Genomic DNA, 16,245 nt, shown 5'->3' on the forward strand with positions numbered 1-16,245 from the left:
TAGAGCTCTTTTGAGACTCTTATTTGTTCTTTTGTTCCACAAATATTTGGTGCCTACAAAAGGTACTTTATCAGGGCCTGGAAATAAAATGGTAAGCAAAACCAGCAACGGTCCCTCCCCTCATGGACCAAAGAGGCTAGTATGGAGACAAAAGAAGAAATATAAAATTGCAAAATGTGACAAAGTGCTGGAAGGAGGGGTACACGAAGACCTGTAGATGATGTGCTGTGGTCAAATAAAGCTTCCCTAAGAAAGTGATGCTGAAGGTAAGATCTGTAGGATGATCAGGAGTTACCAAGGTAAACGAAGAGGGAACACAGAGGTCACTGAGTGTGCAAAGGCCCTGTGGAGTAAGGAGCAGGATGGAGAAATTGTAGGGGAGGCTAGATCATGCCTGGCTGTGTAGGTCTTGTAAGAGAGTTCTGAAATTGTCCCGACAGCCGTAAGACTTCAGATGGGGATAACGTGACCAGTCCTGTGTTCTAAGAGTATCGCTCTGGCTGCATCTGAGGAGAGCTGAGTGGATACCGGGAGATAAGTCAGGAAATGACTGCTGTGTTCCAGGCTAGTGATGATGGCAGCTTGGCTAAGAGTACTGGTGATAGTGTAGATGGAGAGAAGTGCATGAATTCAAGGGAAAAAAATTTTTAATTGGCAAGTTTTTTGTAGATTCTCAACGGTAGCAAGTGAATCTGATTTTAGGAACTAACAGTAATTCAGAACCAAATCTGCGTTAACACCTGATGTGCTTGCTTGCTCACTCAATCTGGCTTTGATAGTTTTCTTTGGAGCTCCAAAAATGTGTTAGGCAGTGGCAGCATCATTTAAATGAATGTACAGCTGACCCCAAATGACTACTTTGAATTATATAGATTTCTTCTTCCTTACATAAAAATAAAATTCAAATATATTCTTAGGCACAGTTCTTGCCATCAACACATGATGGCACTGAAGACACGGACAATGCTTAATTAAATATGTGCAAAATCATATATAATTTATTTTATTATTTTTTTAACATCTTTATTGGAGTATAATTGCTTTACAATGACGAGGTATAATTTAAGTGTGACAAGTTAGCCTTAAGAAATGTAAAAGAAAAAATGTAAAAAATGCTTACCTAAGTCTAGGCAGAATATATTAAAAAATAAACCCTTGGGCTTCCCTGGTGGCGCAGTGGCTGAGAGTCTGCCTGCCGATGCAGGGGACACGGGTTCGTGCCCCGGTCCGGGAAGATCCCACGTGCCGCAGAGCGGCTGGGCCCGTAAGCCATGGCCGCTGAGCCTGTGCGTCCGGAGCCTGTGCTCCGCAACGGGAGCGGCCACAACGGTGAGAGGCCCGTGTACCGCAAAAAAATAAAAATAAAAATAAAAATAAACCCTTCTCTAGGTCTATATAGTAAGCCAAGTAACTTACTTGCTTAGTGTTTTCCACAGTGATGGGAAAAAAAACCCTAATGATATTTTAATTCAAAATGACTTGGTAATTAATCTGTACCGTTTTTCCTAAAAATATAATTTAGTGGAAATGATAATTTTTAAAAACTTTTTAAATGGAATACTTATCAACTTGTATTAATTAAATGAAAATGTAGATCATATTAATTTTCATAGATCAATTTATTTAGAATTACAAATATTAAGAATAAAAGATTTATGCATTTCTTAATTAACATAACAGTTTAGCTAAATATAAACTCTGCACTAAAGTTCTGCAGTGGCACAATACCAACAAAGAATATGGAAGCATTTTTAAACTATACAAAAATTTCAAATGGAAAATAATCTTGTTTCAGTTTTATTATACATTAACATATAAAAAGTCTCATTTTATGAGACATCTAAAAGAATCAAAGCCACTTCTACAGCTATATCTTAAACTCCAAATCTGAAAACAATTCATTTTATTTTGACTTTATAATATTCTATATTAAAACAGAGAAAATTCCAAATACACACTTTTTACAAGATTAACATCTTAGGCAGGGTTTTCCTTAAAAAACCAAAAACCAAAAAAGCCCACAACCAAATACAAACCTTTTTCTCCTCTTCCTAGCACTGGCTATTATATTTGTTTTCCTTATAAAATCTTTTTACTTTAAAAATTGTGTAACTGTTGGATTTTAACCAGTAATCTGGTTCAAGAGTTGTGCAAATAAACAAAAAATATGAAAATAGTGTGTTATCAGTCTTTTTCTTTTAAAAAATAAATCCCATAACAACAGCACATCTTCCCCTGAATTGACGGGAAGAGACATGCCAAATCCATTTGCTGAAATTAAGCATCTTGCAGTAATGTTTCTTTCCTGCTCCTTCATTTTCTTTCAACAGACAAACAACAAAGGTTTCTTTTATAAATTATGATAAATTAAAATATTTATTATTATAAAATGATCTATAGAACCATGTCACATTGCAAGTATATTATCATATATACTTGTAAAGTCCATATTTCCCACCTATATTCCAGTGGCTTCCTAAAAATGAGGACTTCCCATATCTCATGATGTTATCTTTTGAAGACTGAGGTGGTGATCAACTAAATGAACTGGAGTTGTAATTTTCTAGATGGAATTTCCACATTGCCATGCATAATGCACAAAAAGACCATGTTTCTTCACGTTCTCCATTGCAGTAGTTGTCTGCATGGGTTGGGTTGAATTCATGCACGTTAAAAAGATGGTCAACATATTCTTCCATGAAATTATATTATGTTCAGACATTTTCAGTTTAAAAGTACTTGCTAATAAACATATGTAACATAAGCAGTGCTACTGCAGCTGAATAATAAAAGAAAAATAAATATAATGCTGGTCAGCAATGCTGGTTTAAGAAGCAGTACAGTATATTAAAATGCCTTATTTGGAGATTTAAATTTCCCTTGTTTTCCAGCAGTTAGGTTATTTGGTGTTGGAAGCCTATATAAAGGAAGAGAACTTCTCAAAAACAATGTCCTATGCAGTTGGAATAATTAAATCTTCTATTCAGTCTCTGTTGGTGTTATTTGCTGCAAAGGCATGTAAGTTTCCCATCTGGCTCAGGCCACTCTGAATATGTGCAACATGAATTTCTACATTATTCTGAAAGCAACTAAAGAAAGAAGAAACATGGTTAACTACATTATCTCACAAAATGAAGAAAAACAATTTTTAAAAAAGGTAGAGCTGAATTGCTGTTAGGAAATAGCTAAGATAATGACCCCAGGTAAGTAAGAAATCTTCCCTTTACATTAGCCATAATTCTACTTCAGTAGTAATTGAAAAAGTATATTTGAAAGAAGCAAAGAAGCCACAGGAGTACTGGAAAGAGAGGACGAATCTCTCTTTGGGGAAGACTTCTAAGTTGAAATCCATGCTAAACCCAAACCTAAATATTATATGTCTTCTGATTCCTTTGTATAAAAAAATCCGTCTGAAAATTCTACTCTGTCAATAGACTGGATATAACCGAAAAGCTCGTTTACAATTTATTTCAAGGATAAAAATCGTATGAATACTTCATAAATATGTAAAAGTCTTAAAGCTTATACTGGAAATCACTATGAATTTAATATAAAAATAATTAGAATACATCTAATGAATTACCTGATATTAGAAGCATCTATTGTACTCTTGATATCATTTAATGAATCTGTAAGTGATTTAAATTCAAAGGAATTCAGGTCTCCTCCTTCTGCCAGACACTAAAGGAAAAAATATTTCAAAATTTAATTGAATTATAGTTTAGATACAGACAAACACCCTGTTTAATTTTTTAGCAACAAATTAGCATAGTTTGTTTAGGTGTCAAAATTAAGAAAATATTCTTAATATTTTCTCCGAAAAGTTCTCCGAAATTTACCTTAATTTGTAATAAAATAGCTGTAAGCCTGGAGATTAAGTCTGTCAGATTTTCATTTTCAACACAGGGCTGTCCTGTAGAGGAATTTGCATGCCGAACAATTTCCTGTGCTTCTTCCTCACACCTTCGTCTCATATCTGTCGGCTGATCTGCAGGCTGGAGCCCTTGGTCTGGAGCAAGCTGAATACAGATGATTAAAACATAAAATGTACATTCATAAGGCCATGATAATTTCTGTGTGTTTGTGCCCTGTTTTCAGGTTAAGATTTTTATAAATCTAGCATTTATAACAAAAATGATGCTCACTCTTACCTTAGAGGTTTTTTCTCCTCTATTTTTTTTCTGATTTGTTTTATATTTTTGGTAACTTTTAATTTTGAGATACTTTAAAACTTCTAAAAAAGAATAGAACAAAAAACTCTTGATAACCTTTTACCCAGATTCACTAACTGCTTATGGTTTACTGTTTGACTTAACATTTGATCTTTCTCTGTCTGTATATAATTTTTTTTCTCTTAACTATTTGAGAATAAGTTGCAAACACTGTGCCTCTTTACCCCTAAATACTCCAGTTTGTATTTCCTAAGTCCAAGGATATTCTCTTACATAATCACAGTGCAGTGATCACAATCAGGAATTTAGCACTATTTATAACGCCATTTTCTAACAGTCTATATTCAGACTTCATCAACTGTCCCAACACATAGCTCGTTTTCCCCCTGAAAACGTTTGGTTGTCCTGTTTCTCTAGACTTCTTTACTCTGGAACAGTTCCTCGGTCTTTCATGACCTTGATATTTTTGAACAGCACCAGCCAATTATTTTGCATAATATCCCTCAGTGTGGGTCCGTCTGTTTCCTTTTGATTAGACTAAGGTTATACACCTTTGGCAGGAACACCACGAAAGTGATGTTGAGTTCTTGTCAGCGCATGGTGATCAGGAGGCGCATGATGTTTATCTGTGCCACTACTGCTGCTGTTATCTCTGGTCACCTCGGTTAAGGTAGCCATGTGCCTCCTAATCATCCCAGAGAGCTTCCTTGGTCATTCTTGGAGCAGCACACTGCTCCACCATGGGACGTGCCATAAGTTTAGCCAACTCCCTATGTATGGGCATTTAGGTTTTTTCTAATATTTTGCGATTATCAGTAACACTGCAGTGAAGAACTTTGTCTTCTAACACTTAAAAGTTTTTTTTAAATTGAAGTATGCATAAACATATAAAAGGATACAAATCCTAAAGTGTATGGGTTAATGAATTTTCACAGATCAAACATGAGAAATCAGCATCGAGATTAAAATGGAACATCACCAGCCCCTCAGAGACCAACTGTCATCTTCCAGTATAATACTCCAAGGGTAACCACCATCCCGACTTCTAGTATTGTATGTTGGCTTTTGCTGGCTTTTGACTTTTACATAAATGGAATCATGCATTATATATTCTTTTGTGTCTGACTTTATCTGTTCAATATTTACATATGAACAAATATGTTCACATATGTGTGAGTTCATCCATAGTGTTGTGAGTAGTTGAGTTCATTCATTCATTTTTTTTTCTAAGATTTTTTTTTTGACGTGAACTATTTTTTTAAAGAAGTCTTTATTGAGTCTGTTACAGTATTGCTTTTGTTTTATGTTTTGGTTTTTTGGCTGCAAGGCACGTGGGATCTTAGCTCCCTGACCAGGGGTCGAACCTGCACCCCCTGCACTGGAAGGCAAAGTCTTAACCACTGGACCGCCAGGGAAGTCCCAGAGTTCATTCATTCTTATTGCTGAGAATTCCATTGTATATTATATGTCAGTTTACTGACTCATTCTAGTATTGATGGGTATTTGGGTAATTACTTATTTCTGGCTATAATGAACAGTGATGCTATGTATATTCTAGTGTATATCTTTTGGTAAATACATGTCCACATATATTTGGTATATATTTAGAAGTAGACTTGCTTGTTCTTATTTTAAAATCAATATTGTACTTCCGTAAGAACTTTGTGAAAATTAAATCATTTTACTCCATTAGGAAATGAGCCTATCACATATGGCCTTGCGTACATAATGAGATACAAAAAGACTGGTGAGCAATCCACTTCTGCATGTTTTGTTATATGTTCTCTTGGACTGCTTGGTTTGCACCTCTTGTGGATGGTTGCTAGTCCATGGGGAGAACTCTATTTGCTAGGACACACATATTGCTAGTAGGTAAATGACAATTACCCGGAAAATAAAAATAAATGATAATGGATGGCTAAAGGAATGAGCAAAATATACTCAGAGTTTAGATACAGGTAATCACAGTTCATTTCCCTCAGTTCTATTCAAGTGGATTGATAACATCACCAATGGCAGATCTTTGGGACTTATCTATGAGGCTAGTGTCATAAAAAACTATTTAAGAATCTGATATCACAAATAGAGACGGCTTTAAATAAACCCATGCACTTATGGTCAATTAATTTACAACAAAGAGGCAAGAATATACAATTGAGAAAAGGCAGTCTCTTCAATAAATGGTGCTGGGAAAAATGGACAGCTACATGTAAAATAACGAAATTAGAACATTCTCTAACACCATATACAAAAATAAACTCAAAATGAATTAAAGACCTAAATGTAAGACCAGATACTATAAAACTCCTAGAGGAAAACATAGGCAGAACACTCTTTGACATAAATTGCAGCAAGATTTTTTTGGATCCTCCTACAGTAATGGAAACAAAAGCAAAATAAACAAATGGGACCTAATTAAACTTAAGAGCTTTTGCACAGCAAAAGAAACTAAATAAAACAAAAAGACAACCTACTGAATGGGAGAAAATATTTGCAAGCAATGCAACCAACAAGGGATTAATTTCCAAAATATACAAACAGCTTATACAGCTCAATATCAAAAAGCAAACAACCCAATAAAAACATGGGCAGAAGATCTAAAGAGACAATTTCTCCAAAGACGACATTCAGGTGGCCAACAGGAACATGAAAAGATGCTCCATATTTCTAATTATTAGAGAAATGCAAATCAAAACTACAATGAGGTATCACCTCACACTGGTCAGAATGGCCACCATCAAAAATTCTATAAATAATAAGTGCTGGAGCGGGTGTGGAGAAAGGGGTACCCTCAGACACTGTTGGTGAGAATATAAATTCGTACAGCTAGTATGAAGAATGGTATGGAGGTTCCTTAAAAAACTAAAAATAGAGTTACCATTTTGATCCAGCAATCCCACTCCTGGGCATATATCCAGAAAAGATGAAAACTCTAATTCAAAAAGATACATGCACCCCAATGTTCACAGCAGCACTATTTACAACAGCCAAGACATGGAAACAACCTAAATGTCCATCAGCAGATGAATGGATAAAGAAGATGTGGTATAATATAAGAAAAAACCAAAACAGAACAAAACAAGAAGATGTGGTACATACATACAATGGAATATAACTCAGCCATAAAAAAGAATGCAATAATGCCATTTGCAGCAACATGGATGGACCTAGAGATAATCATAAGTGAAGTAAGTCAGACAGATAAAGACAAAGATCATATGATATCACTTAAACATGGAATCTAAAAAAATGATACCAAAAAAAGATTAAAAAATGATATAAATAAACTTATTTACAAAACAGAAATAGACTCACAGACACAGAAAAGGGGACATATAAAGGGTTACCAAAGGGTTTCCCAAGGGGTGGGGGAAGGATAAATTAGCAATTTGGGATTAATAGATATACACTACCATATATAAAACAGATAAACAGTAAGGACCTACTGTATAGCACAGGGAACTATAGTCAATATCTTGTAATAACCTATAATGGAAAAGAATCTGAAAAAGAATATACATAATTATATATATAATATATATATAAAATTCAGATACATATATATATGTATCTGAATTACTTTGCTGTACACCTGAAACACTGTAAATCAACTATACTTGAAAAAAAAAATAAGAGTGGCTTTATTGGAAATATACAGCCTCTAAGAAAGCAAATGCAGGAGCACACTAAACTCATCACAATCATCTAATTCTTACCTTTCAGTAAGAAACTCAAATTTTAGGTGAACCTGTTGAACCACCTTCATATATATAATTATATGTGCATGATAATGATAACAGTAATGATAATTCACAAATAACCCTATAATCTATGTGACTGAACTTCAAGAATCTATAGTTCAATGTAAAGTTTATTTTTTTAATTTTTATTTATTTTTTAAATTGTTTTGGCCACGCCGCATGGCTTGCGGGATCTTAGTTCCCTGACCAGGGATTGAACCTGGGCCCTCGGCAGTGAAAACACGGAGTTTGAACCAGGGAATTCCCAAATATAAAGTTTAAAAAGGACCAAACAAAATTATATGCACAGCATGATCATAACTTTGTGAGAAAAAGTATGTATGGTAAAAAAAAAAAAATTAGGAGGAAGTAAACCAAAATATAGTCTTTGGGGTAGTGGAATTAAAAGAAATTATTTTTCTGGATATTTCTAAATTTCAGGAGAGCTATAATATAATCATTTGTAATTCAAACAAACAGAAAACCAACAGAATTGATAGCTCACTGTGTATAAAGCACTCTTCAATACTGATGCTGTAAGGAATAGAAATATATATAAAATATGGTTCTGCTACAGGATCTTGGCTTAATTTGGATTTTCTAAAATGTGATGTAACAGTATTAAGCTTCAGATAAGAGTGGAAAAAAAAAAAAAAAGACTGGAGGTCACAATCCCCTCAAGGGAAATTCATACAAATTACCTACCTCATAGCAGTACTGTTGAACTTTATGCAAAACTTTGTTTAGGTCCTTGTTCAGTTGTTCAAGCTCTAGAACAATTGTTGCATATCTCCGCTGAAATTCAATGCCAATGGGCATGGAATATGATTTCTGAGAAGAAAAAAAAAAGTCAGATTTTGATAAATTTTTAACAATGTGATTTCAATTTCCAACAGGACATTGGACTTACTCAAAATAGACTAAAAGTAATTAAAACAGTCTGTACTCAGTGTTATACTTCTTAAATGTGATAATGGTATTATTGCTATTTAGGAGATGGTTCTTAGGAGTGTCATGATGCCTGTCATTTACTCTTTTTTTAAAAAAATATATTTATTTATTTATTTTTGGCTGCGTTGGGTCCTTGTTGCTGTGCGCGGGCTTTCTCTAATTGCGGCGAGCGGGGGCTACTCTTTGTTGTGGTGCGCGGGCTTCTCACTGCAGTGGCTTCTCTTGTTGCGGAGCATGGGCTCTAGGCGTGCAGGCTTCAGTAGTTGTGGCATGCAGGCTCAGTAGTTGTGGCACATGGGCTTAGTTGCCCCGCAGCATGTGGGATCTTCCCAGACCAGGGATCAAATCTGTGTCCCCTGCATTGGCAGGTGGATTCTTAACCACTGCGCCACCAGGGAAGTCCCTGTCATTTACCTTTTAAAAAACAGAGATCGTGTGTGTGTGTGTGTGTGTGTGTGTGTGTGTGTGTGTCTATATATATATATATATATATATATAGAGAGAGAGAGAGAGAGAGAGAGAGAGAGAGAGGGAGAGAGAGTGCACGAGAGAGATTAAATGAAGCAAAATTGTTGAATCTATATATATGTTATATAAATCTTTCAACTTTTTTATAACTTTATCATTTTTAAAAATAAAAAGTTGGTAAAAAATTATATATATTCATTTGAAGTGTTCTAGTTACTAAATCTCAATTGATTCTCCACCTGGAATCAATTCAATATAGCACAATGGATAAAAGCATGGGTGCTAGAATCACATTATATGTTCAAATTCCAACTCCATTATGTACTAGCTGTGTGACCTTAAGCAAGTTCCTTAATTTCTCTGTGCCCGTTTCCTCATCTTCAAAATGGGGATACAAGAACATCTACCTAATGAGATTATGGTAAAGATTAAATGAAATAATATATGCCAGTATATTACCTTCCACATAGAAAATGTTCAGTAAATATTAACTCTTATCATCACTGCTATCATTTCATATTTGCTTCCTACCAGTAAGTGTAAATGGACTTGGATTCCATTTCCTTTCCTCTCTTCATAACACCTCCAATAAACTACACTATCCATTCTGCTCCAGTTACAAATGCTGCAATGAGACGTCTTCAGTCAAGCCAAGTTTAACCACACTTCTTTTTTCAGAGGATTTCTGAGAAAGCAGATCATCACGTACCAGGGAAACAAGTACAGTTAAGAAGGGAAAAGTATACCTAGACTGATAGGGATAAATTACTTACACTAGCACTAAATCACAGTATTGTAATTGTTTAAGCTAACAGAAACCTTAGAGATCATCTTGTTCAGCCTTGTCATTTTACAGATGAGAAAACTGAAGTCCAGGAAAGTTAAATGCTTTGCTTAACAGCACACACTATTAATAATGTACCAGGCACTGTTCCAGTGTTTAACAGAATCTCACTGAATCCTTACAACCATCCCATGAGAAGGGTACTATAATTATTCCCATTTTACATATGGAGGAATCTGACGTCCATGTACCACAGCCAATAAGTGGTAAGCACACTGGATCTGAAGCTAGACTGCATCAGTCAGAATTCCTCCAGCACTTCTCTAAGAGGTGGGTCAAAAAGGATCTTGCTGTGATTTATGTCAGTGTTCTGCCTATGTTTTCCTCTAATAGTTTGATAGTTTCTGGCCTTACATTTAGGGCTTTAATCCATATTGAGCTTATTTTTGTGTATGGTGCTAGGGAGTGATCTAATCTCATACTTTTACATGTAGCTGTCTAGTTTTCCCAGCACCACTTATTGAAGAGGCTGTCTTTTCTCCACTGCATATTCTTGCCTCCTTTATCAAAGATAAGGTGACCATATGTGCGTGGGTTTATCTCTGGGCTTTCTATCCTGTTCCATTGATCTATATTTCTGTTTTTGTGCCAGTACCACTGTCTTGATTACTGTAGCTTTGCAGTACAGAAGTGGGAATAAAAACAAAGATAAACAAATGGGACCTAATGAAACTTAAAAGCTTTTGCACAGCAAAGCAAATCATAAACAAGACCAAAAGACAACCCTCAGAATGGGAGAAAATATTTGAAAATGAAGCAACTGACAAAGGATTAATCTCCAAAATTTACAAGCAGCTCATGCAGCTCAATAACAAAAAAACAAAAAACCCAATCCAAAAATGGGCAGAAGACCTAAACAGACATTTCTCCAAAGAAGATATACAGATTGCCAACAAACACATGAAAGAATGCTCAACATCATTAATCATTAGAGAAATGCAAATCAAAACTACAATGAGAGGGCTTCCCTGGTGGCGCAGTGGTTGAGAGTCCACCTGCCGATGCAGGAGAAACGGGTTTGTGCCCTATTCTGGGAAGATCCCACATGCCGCAGAGCGGCTAGGCCCGTGAGCCATGGCCGCTGAGCCTGTGCGTCCGGAGCCTGTGCTCTGCAACGGGAGAGGCCACGACAGTGAGAGGCCCGCGTACCGCAAAATAAATAAATAAATAAAAAAACTACAATGAGATATCATCTCACACCAGTCAGAATGGCCATCATCAAAAAATCTAGAAACAATAAATGCTGGAGAGGATGTGGAGAAAAGGGAACACTCTTGCACTGCTGGCGGGGATGTGAATTGGTACAGCCACTATGGAGAACAGTATGGAGGTTCCTAAAAAACTACAAATAGAACTACCATATGACCCAGCAACCCCACTACTGGGCATATACCCTGAGAAAACCATAATTCAAAAAGACTAATGTACCACAATGTTCACTGCAGCTCTATTTACAATAGCCAGGAGATGGAAGCAACCTAAGTGTCCATCATTGGATGAATGCATAAAGAAGATGTGGCATATATATACAATGGAATATTACTCGGCCATAAAAAGAAACGAAATTGAGTTATTTGCAGTGAGGTGGATGGATGTAGAGACTTTCATACAGAGTGAACTAAGTCAGAAAGAGAAAGACAAATACCGTATGCTAACACATATATATGGAATCTAAGAAAAAAAATGTCAGGAAGAACCTAGTTAGTAAGACAGGAATAAAGACACAGACCTACTAGAGAATGGACTTGAGGATATGGGGAGGGGCAAGGGTAAGCTGTGACAAAGTGAGAGAGTGGCATGGACATATATATACATATATGTCATATATACACTACTAAATATACTAAATATACTACATATATACACTACTAAACATAAAATAGATAGCTAGTGGGAAGCAGCCGTATAGCACAGGGAGATCAGCTCAGTGCTTTGTGACCACCTAGAGGGGTGGGATAGGGAGGGTGGGAGGGAGGGAGACACAAGAGGGAAGAGATATGGGAACATATGTATATGTATAACTGATTCACTTTGTTATAAAGCAGAAACTAACACACCATTGTAAAGCAATTATACTCCAATAAAGATGTTAAAAAAAAAACCAAAAAACAATTCCTCCACCACTGGGTCTGATGCAGTGAAAGAGAAGGAAGGGAAAGAATGTCAGAAGGAGATTAGGGAAGGGATAAGTCATTTAAAAAATTAATTATTTTGGGGGCTTCCCTGATGGTGCAGTGGTTGGGAGTCCGCCTGCCGATGCAGGGGACATGGGTTCGTGCCCCGGTCCAGGAAGATCCCACATGCCGCGGAGCGGCTGGGCCCGTGACCCATGGCTGCTGAGCCTGCGCGTTTGGAGCCTGTGCTCCGCGACAGGAGAGGCCACAACAGTGAGAGGCCCGCGTACCACACACACAAAAAAAATAAATAAATAATTTTTTTTAAAATTTTGTAATTATTTTTTAAGCTGAGGTACAACTGACATACATTCTATTAGTTTCATGTGTACAACATAACGATTCTATATTTGTATATATTGCAAAATGATCACTACAATAAGTCAGTTAGCATCCATCACCAGTTACAGAATTTTTTTCTTGTGATGAGAACTTTTAAGATTTACTCTCTTAGCAACTTTCTAATGTGCAGTACAGTATTATTAATAGTTTGGTCTGCAGCTTTCCAGTCACTTTCTCAAGGCATTTTATACACATATATGTATAGCTTTTTTTTTTTTTTTTCTGTTTTTGTTTTTGTTTTACGGTAAGTGGGCCTCTCACTGTTGTGGCCTCTCCCGTTGTGGAGCACAGGCTCTGGACGCGCAGGCTCAGCGGCCATGGCTCACGGGCCCAGCCGCTCCGTGGCATGTGGGATCTTCCGAGACCGGGGCAAGAACTCGTGTCCCCTGCATCGGCGGGCAGACTCAACTGCTGCACCACCAGGGAAGCCCTGTATAGCTTTTTATAAAAATGAGATCCTACTATAAATATTATTCCACAATTTGTCCAATTACTTAATGTGTCTTAGAGAGCTTTCCATGTTGATATAGACAGATCTAGCTTGTTGCTTTTAAGAACTACATAGTGTGGGACTTCCCTGGTGGTGCAGTGGTTAAGAATCCGTCTGCCAATGCATGGGACACAGGTTTGAGCCCTGGTCCAGGAAGATCCCACATGCCATGGAGCAACTAAGCCCGTGTACCACAACTACTGAGCCTGTGCTCTAGAGCCCGCGAACCGCAACTACTGAACCCGCATGCCACAACTACTGCAGCCTGCGTGCCTAGAGCCTGTGCTCCCAACAAAGAGAAGCCACCGCAATGGGAAGCCTGCACACTGCAACAAAGAGTAGCCTCTGTTCGCTGCAACTAGAGAAAGCCCATGCATAGCAACGAAGACCCAACACAGCCAAAAAATAAATGAATAAATTTATTAAAAAAAAAAAAAAAAAGAACTACATAGTGCTCCAGAAGAATGGCTGTCCCATGATTTATTTAACCACTCCTGTTTAGATGGACATATTGTTTCTACCTTTTTTTTTTTTTTGCTATTACAAGCAATGCTGCAATAAACATTCTTGTATGCACACCTTTTTGCATATGCACATGAATGTTCATTTGCAATAACTAAAAACAGTAAACAATCCAAATGTCCATTGACAGATGGATAAACAAATTGTGCTACAGCCATACAATGAGATACTACTTAGCAATAAAAAGGAACAATATTGTGCGAACTTTGAAACGTGCCACCAAGAGGGTGAATCAAAACTCATTATACTGATTGAAAAGAGCCAGGCAAAAATAGAGTACATACTGTATGATTCCATTTATATAAAATTCTAGAAAATACAAATGAATTTATAATGATAGAAATTAGATCAGTAGTTGCTGGAGCCTGAAGTAGAGGGAGGAATGGATTACAAAGGGCTTGGGAAATTGGTGGGGGGAAGCGAGAAGATAGAAATATTTGTTATCTAGCTTGTGGTGATGGTTTCATGGACGCATATGTCTATGTATACACACACAAATATATCCCATCAAATTGTACATTTTAAACAGGTATAGTTTATTGTACATCAGTGATAACCTCAACAAAATGATAATGGGAAAAAGCTACCCAGATCAAACAACAGAACATTGCTAGCACCCCAGAAGCCCTCCATGTGTCACCTTACAATCAATTCTCTTTCATCTCTCTCCAAAGTAACCATTATCCTGACATCAAACATTATAATTGAGTTTTTGAACTTTATATAAAATACAATCATACAATATATGCAGTCTTTTGTTACTGGCTTCTTTCGGTTAACATTAAGTTTGTGACATTCATCCACACTGTTGTGTATATCTGTAGTTAGTTCATTCATTGCTGTATATTATACCTTTGTAGAAATATGATATATTCACCCATTCTACTGTTCTATTTGTTGTTGGGCATTTGGCCTGCTTCTAGGTTTTGGCCAATGTGAATAGTGCAGCTATGACATTTTGTACTTTGTTCAATTTTAGTAGATAGATCTAAATAGTTTCCCAAAGTGATGGAATAAGAAAGTTCTGGCTGCTTCATATCTTCACCAATCTTTAATACTGTAGTCTTTGAATATTAGCCACTTCAGAGGGTGTGAGTGGTATCTCACTGTGGTATTAATCTGCATTTCTCTGATTACTACTGAGGTTACTACTTTTCAAAAAATTTTTTGCTAATTTGAATATCCTCTTTTTAAAAATATCTGTTCAATTTTCTTTCCTGTCTTCTATTGGGCTGCATATATTTTTCTTATTGACTTAGAGTTCTTTATATATTCTGGATACAAGCTTTTTATCAATTATATGTGCTGTAAATATTTTCTTCCATTTTGTGGCTTGCCTTTTCTTGTAGTTGTATCTTTTGATGAACAAAGGTTTTTAATTTTAATGTAGTTCAATTTATCAATCTTTTCTTTTACGGTTATTGTTTTCTATATTCTATTTATTTCATTAAAAAATTCTTATCCCAAGGTCTTAAAAATATTCCCCTATATTATCTCTAGAAGCTTTATAGTTTTGCCTTTCACATTCAGATCTAAAATGCCAGTCGTCTGGCTATGTTATGAGATTTACCCCCTCCCCATACTGATAACCAACTGATCCAGCACTATTATTTCAAAGGCTTTTCTTTCTTCACTGTTCTGCAGAACCACCTTTGTCATAGATCAAGTGTCTGTACACGTGCAAGTCTATTACTGGGCTCTGTATTCTGTTCCATGGTCTTTTTGCCCATGTTGTGCCAGTAGCACACAGTCTTCAATAACTCTAGTTTTGTAATAAGTCTTGATATCCAAGAGTAAGTCATCCTACCTTATTGCAGTTCCACATAAATTTTAGAATCAGCTTGTCAATTTGAACGCACTTATACACACACACACACACACACACACACACACACACACAGACAGAGGTGGGATTTTGATTGAGATTACATTCAATCTATGGATAAATTTGGTGGAAATTGACCCCTTTACAAAAGATAGTGTCTGAAATCATGAATATGAATATCTCGCTTTTTATTTAGGTCTTCTTTAATTTCTCTCAACATTTAATAGTTTTCTATATAGAAGTTTAATATATCTTACGCTATATTTATATCAAGGTATGTAGTTTTAAATGGTATTTTTGAAATTTCATTTTATAACTGCTTATTGCTGATATATAGAAACACAACTGCTTAAATAAAAAAACTGACCTTGAATGTAGCAACTTTGCTAAACTCACTTATTAATTCTAATAATTTATCTGCAGATTCTTTTACATTTTCTAGGTACACAACCACATTATCTGTGGATAAAACGGTTTTATTTCTTCCTTTCCAATCTTTATAGCTCTTACGTCATTTTCTTGCTTTGTTACACTGGCTAGGCCCTCCTGTGTACTACTGAATAAAAACTGCGATAGTAGGCCTCCTTATCTCATTCCCAATGAGAATGAGTGTTAAATATCATACTTATTAGTGAGTGTTAAAACCTTCTCTTAAAGAGAAGGTTTTAACACTCACTAATAAGTATGATATTGGGAATTCCCTGGTGGTGCAGTGGT

At 36.1% G+C, this 16,245-nt stretch overlaps 1 protein-coding gene across 1 annotated transcript in view; it reads right to left on the reverse strand.

Annotated features, from left to right (window-relative positions):
* Nucleotides 1-1,600: 1,600 nt before the first annotated feature.
* Nucleotides 1,601-16,245, reverse strand: part of LIN9 (lin-9 DREAM MuvB core complex component) — a 111,368-nt gene continuing 96,723 nt past the window's right edge. The window contains exons 12-15 of the mRNA XM_019920538.3: nt 8,618-8,743; nt 3,840-4,019; nt 3,584-3,681; nt 1,601-3,089 (exon numbers count right to left, since the gene is read on the reverse strand). Coding sequence (XP_019776097.1) covers nt 2,984-3,089; nt 3,584-3,681; nt 3,840-4,019; nt 8,618-8,743 — 510 coding nt within the window. The 3' untranslated portion in view covers nt 1,601-2,983. The remainder of the gene's footprint in view (nt 3,090-3,583; nt 3,682-3,839; nt 4,020-8,617; nt 8,744-16,245) is intronic.

This window comes from Tursiops truncatus, chromosome 1 (assembly GCF_011762595.2).
Source record: "Tursiops truncatus isolate mTurTru1 chromosome 1, mTurTru1.mat.Y, whole genome shotgun sequence".
In the NCBI taxonomy this organism is placed as follows: domain Eukaryota; kingdom Metazoa; phylum Chordata; class Mammalia; order Artiodactyla; family Delphinidae; genus Tursiops; species Tursiops truncatus.